The 4,763-nt window shown below is 33.3% G+C and overlaps 1 protein-coding gene across 2 annotated transcripts; it reads left to right on the plus strand.

The window, feature by feature from the left end:
* The first annotated feature begins 795 nt into the window (after positions 1-795).
* LOC122308871 lies at positions 796-3,132 on the plus strand. 2 transcript variants are annotated; one of them, XM_043122143.1, is made up of 2 exons: positions 796-1,088; positions 2,052-3,132. In XM_043122143.1, the coding sequence occupies exons 1-2, from the start codon at positions 980-982 to the stop codon at positions 3,053-3,055; spliced, it is 1,113 nt and encodes a 370-aa protein (XP_042978077.1). In that variant the 5' UTR covers positions 796-979; the 3' UTR covers positions 3,056-3,132. The 2 variants fall into 2 exon arrangements, with proteins under 2 accessions (XP_042978077.1, XP_042978078.1); XM_043122144.1 differs by having other exon boundaries at positions 797-1,088; positions 2,068-3,132.
* Positions 3,133-4,763: the final 1,631 nt, after the last annotated feature.

Consider the following 4,763-nt stretch of genomic DNA (forward strand, 5'->3'; position numbering starts at 1 on the left):
CAGGAACCACTCTTTCTAATCCTTTGGATATGAGGTGTGACATTGTAACATCTAACTATAAAAAATTTACACTTTGGACTATCGTTTAATTCTGATCGATTAATTTATATATATATATATAAACAAATATGTAAAACAATATAATTTTAACAATGAAATCTTAATAGATAATACAAAGTGTCAATCTTAATAGTTTGAGCATGCAAGGAAAAAATTGACTGTTTTAGAGTGATAACTCAAAGGTGTAAAACTATATTTGTCCAATATTTGTTGGTTTCGTCACACAAAACTAAACCATTTTATATCGTCTTACATCATATAATCATTATAACTTTTTTAAACTCTCACATAAAATATAATAAAAAATTTAATTTTTTTAATATTAAAATAAAAATAATATTAAAAATTTATATTATAATAATATTTTATTTAACTTTTAACAAAATATCTCATCTCATCTCATATGAACTGAGTAAATAAAATAATAGTTTTTTTAATTTAGATTATTTATAAATTATTCCTATTCTTATTATTATTATTATTTTATTCTAATAAAAATTAGAATTATATTTTTAATTAGAATTATATTTTTAATTATATATAATATATAAATAATATAGAATTTAAATTCTAATAAAATAAATATTATAATTCTATCTAATTATTAATTAGAATAAAATAAATATTTTTGTTATTATATTATTATAATTAGTATAATTAAGTTCTTATAAGTTTCTAATTATCGAATCGTTGCAATTGGCGTTGGATCCTGACCAAACGAGTAATCTTTCTAGCCTCTTCATGTTGGCGCAACGCCGTCGTTTTGGCCTGAATTGAAAGGCTCTCTCGCTGTTTCTGTCAGTGTCTCATCCTGGTTCCTTGCATTGCAGCAAAACCCTTATTCTGCTGCATACCCTCTCAGCCTCGCAAAGCTGCAAACTTGAACTTCCGGTTTGCTTGGTACCATTCTTCTTCTTTCATGAATATGGTCGTGATTCTAAGAAGTGGAGGGCCCTCCTGCATTCCGAGCCTGCCGTTTGCTCTTTTGTCCCCAAAAGCCATCTCCTTTAGCTGTAGTTCTCTGTCAGGTATTAAATCAAGCACAGTACGTTTATTTTCTTCCTCTCGTACATGAAGTAAATAGGCTTATTTGGCTGTCAATAGTTGGTTTTCGGCTCTGATTTCTCTTTGGGTTTTCATTGTTTTCCGTTGCTCTTGTCCATTTTAGTATTATAATGTGTAAGCCTCTGATTACGTGCGTCATTTCTTCTCTGTAAATGAACCATGAAGTTATCACTTTCTCTTCTGCGTATGGTATATTTATTTCTTGGGTTGCATTGTTCTTCAGTTCGAATCATTTTGTTTTAATTTCGACGATTAAGGATTGTTTGCAGCACATTTCCATGAGTTATTCTGAACAAGAGGCCTGGAAATAACTTGTTGATGAGAATTTCAAGCTAAATGATCAAATTCATGATTATAAAAGTTTAGTTTAATTCAAATTAAATGATCAATATTCTCTGATGTCAATGCTACTTCCTGAAATGCATTTGCATGAGCCGGCATAGATTTGTAGTTTCGACTGTACCATGAATTGCATATTCATTCATCTTGTTCTAATTGTTTTAGATTGTTCCTCTCCCAGAAAAAAGCATTGCATACTGCTGTTGTAGGGAAATAAACAAAAATCAGTCCTTTTATTCAATACAAATGTCATCTGGAAATAGTTGATTGTCAACTATGACCATATTCGAATGAAATGTAGACCACTTAATCATCGAGAACAGAATGTGCTTTTGGTAGAGGGAAGAGATAAAAATACATTTGTACTGCTTGTTGTTTACAATTTCGTTCTTCATTAGTGGTGTGGCAGTAGCATATGATGCTATTTGCTGCATGCAGTCTTTTTGTATTTGTTTCAGATGATTTTTTTTTACAAACTCATTTCTCTCCTCTCTTTGTATTTTGTACTTCGCAATCTTATCATGTGTGGGAAAATTCTCCTCTTATAATTACTCTATGATGAACTCTTCAACTAAAATTTCAAGCAGTATGTGGTTTTTGTAGGAGGATCCTTCTGCCAAATAAGTTTCCTGTCAACTGCATGCTTAGCTCCCTAATGAGCAATGCCTGCATGGGTAGATTCTGCGGCACTTGCCATAAAGCGGCTGCATCACTATATCCAAGAAAAAGTCATGGAATTGGGATTCTGAGAACCATGTCCCCATGCACCTCAACGGGAACCTTTCCAGCTACTCCACCGATTGTTCGTCCCCCCTCAACTATTGTGTTGGCTGCCCACATTACACCACCGGATGCTCCCCAACGTTCAGAGGAATGGTTTGCCCTTCGCAGGGACAAGCTGACCACAAGCACTTTCAGCACTGCCTTGGGCTTTTGGAAAGGGAATCGTCGCTTTGAGCTCTGGCATGAGAAAGTGTTTGAATCAGGAACAGAAATTTTGCAAACTTCAAAAAAGTCTGCCATGGAATGGGGTGTGCTCAATGAAGCAGCAGCTATAGACCGTTACAGAAGCATTACAGGCCGTGAAGTAAGTGCATTAGGGTTTGCAACCCATTCGGAGGAGAGATTTGATTGGATTGGTGCTTCCCCAGATGGCCTTCTTGATTGCTTTCCAGAAGGTGGGATCCTGGAAGTAAAGTGCCCATATAACAAGGGGAAGCCTGAGATGGGTCTGCCCTGGTCAACTATGCCATTCTATTACATGCCTCAGGTGCAGGGTCAGATGGAGATAATGGATAGAGAATGGGTTGATTTGTATTGCTGGACACCGAATGGAAGCTCAATATTCCGTGTGGACAGGGAACGTGGTTATTGGGAGTTAATTCATGGTATTTTACGTGAATTTTGGTGGGAAAATGTGATTCCTGCTAGGGAAGCTGTGTTGCTGCGGAGCAAAGAAGAGGCCATGTCATATAAGCCAACATCTACGCACAAACGGACAGGACTTGCCATTTTTAAGAGCATAAAGTTAGCTAGTGAAGCAAAGTTGTTGTGTAAGGAGATTGCTGGTCACATAGAATTTTATAGATGATGGGAAAATTATCTCTCATTGTTCATCCAACATTGTTTCTTTTTCTTTTTTGAAATCAAGATAGCTTTATTGCATAAGTAAACAGATTACAAGGATTCAACTTCTACTACTTGCTTAATACAAACAGGTATCTCTTCAAGATCATAAAGATCAGATTCACTCAAAAGGGCATCCTTGGCTAGCAAGTGAGCAGCCATATTAGCATCCCTTTTAGTATGACAAACATTCCAAGAAATAAAAGATTTTAAAACAATTTTAGTGTCCTCAATGAGTAATTCTCCCGTGCTCCAGTTTTCCATGAATTTTGCAGCCTCTCAACCACCTGCTTTGAGTCACCTTCGAGGATAATTTCATTTAACCTTGTCTCATTGCAGAACAGGACTGCCATCATCATGGCATATGCCTTAGCTGCATAAGGAGACAGTTTGAGGTTCATCCAACATTGTTTGATTAGCTAATAGCTCTTCTTGTAAATTTATAAAGCTTATTGAAGATAATCTTTCCTGTTTCATTATGTTGCAAACCAATTGGAATTCAGGGTCCCTATCTTGCTGCTATCATGGCTTTCATGGTATCAGAGATGCTAGAATCCATTAGGTGGAGGCAGGGGCGGACCCACGTTCATAGGCATGGCCACCACATTTTTTTTTTTAATTTTTTTAATAAAATCCTGCAGAGATACGAAAATTCTCAAAATCATCTCCAAAAATACAATTTGACCCCTAAGATTAATTAAAAAAAAAAGAAATAAAAATATTATCTCTTCTAATCACCGGCTGCCCAAAAATTTATTTTTAAGTTTTCACCTAAAATCACTATTATTATTTCCAACAATAGGTATGGTTTGGTAGTAAGATGAAAATTTTGAATTTTAAGATGAAATATTAAAATTTTAATATTATTATTGTTTTGGGATTTGAAAAAGTTTAATTATTTATTATATTTTATATGAGAATTTAAAGAAGTTGTAACGATGAGATGAGAATTTTAAGTTTTTATATGAGAATTTTAAAAAATTATAATGATGAGATGAGAATTTTGAGTTTGAGTTGAAAATTTTTAAGTAACTAAACCAACTCTGACTCATATAACTTAAAAAGTCTTAAGTTATAGGTTTTTTCAAATTTTTCTTTATCTTGTTACTCTTTCAAAATTTGGAGATATCCAACTCAGAAAGGAACTCATAATGGCAAGGTGTGAAACAAACTTTTGAAATTTGTTTTTGGCATACAAGTTAGTCCCCAAACTAGTTATGAAATTATATTTTGGCATGAATTGACTCCGTTAGATATCTATATTAATTTTCAAATTTTTTAGTTTATTTTCCTCCATTTTGGCCTTTTGTTCTTTTCTGAATAAGAGGAAAAATAAAACTTAGTGAATTCAAGTTTTAGTTTCTTTTGGTAAAATAGATGACAATGAAGTTATTTTTTATTTTTGTTTTCTTTTTTATGAGTTTTTATGTGTTGACATCTTTTAAAGTTCTTTCCCGTCCACATTTAAACCTTTTCTTTATCTTGCTTAGTTTTGTGGTTTTAATTGATTGACTTATTTGTCCTTTTGCTTGTTAGAGAAATATGGCAAGCAAAAAACAATTGATTCATTATTTATTTAAGAAAAAAGATGTGACTCATTCAAAAGTTAATGCACATTTAGATGGATCTTTATAAATGAGTCTTGGTACTTCAGTAACTGATGGGCGTCTCTA

The sequence above is a fragment of the Carya illinoinensis genome, chromosome 5 (assembly GCF_018687715.1).
Source record: "Carya illinoinensis cultivar Pawnee chromosome 5, C.illinoinensisPawnee_v1, whole genome shotgun sequence".
Taxonomy (NCBI): Eukaryota; Viridiplantae; Streptophyta; class Magnoliopsida; order Fagales; family Juglandaceae; genus Carya; species Carya illinoinensis.

Bases quoted from the DNA above. Each gene is read 5' to 3' on its own strand.
- LOC122308871 (XM_043122143.1), top strand. From the start codon at position 980: ATGAATATGGTCGTGATTCTAAGAAGTGGAGGGCCCTCCTGCATTCCG. The intron at 1,089-2,051 runs GTATTAAATCAA...AATTTCAAGCAG, and splicing joins TAGCTGTAGTTCTCTGTCAG to TATGTGGTTTTTGTAGGAGG.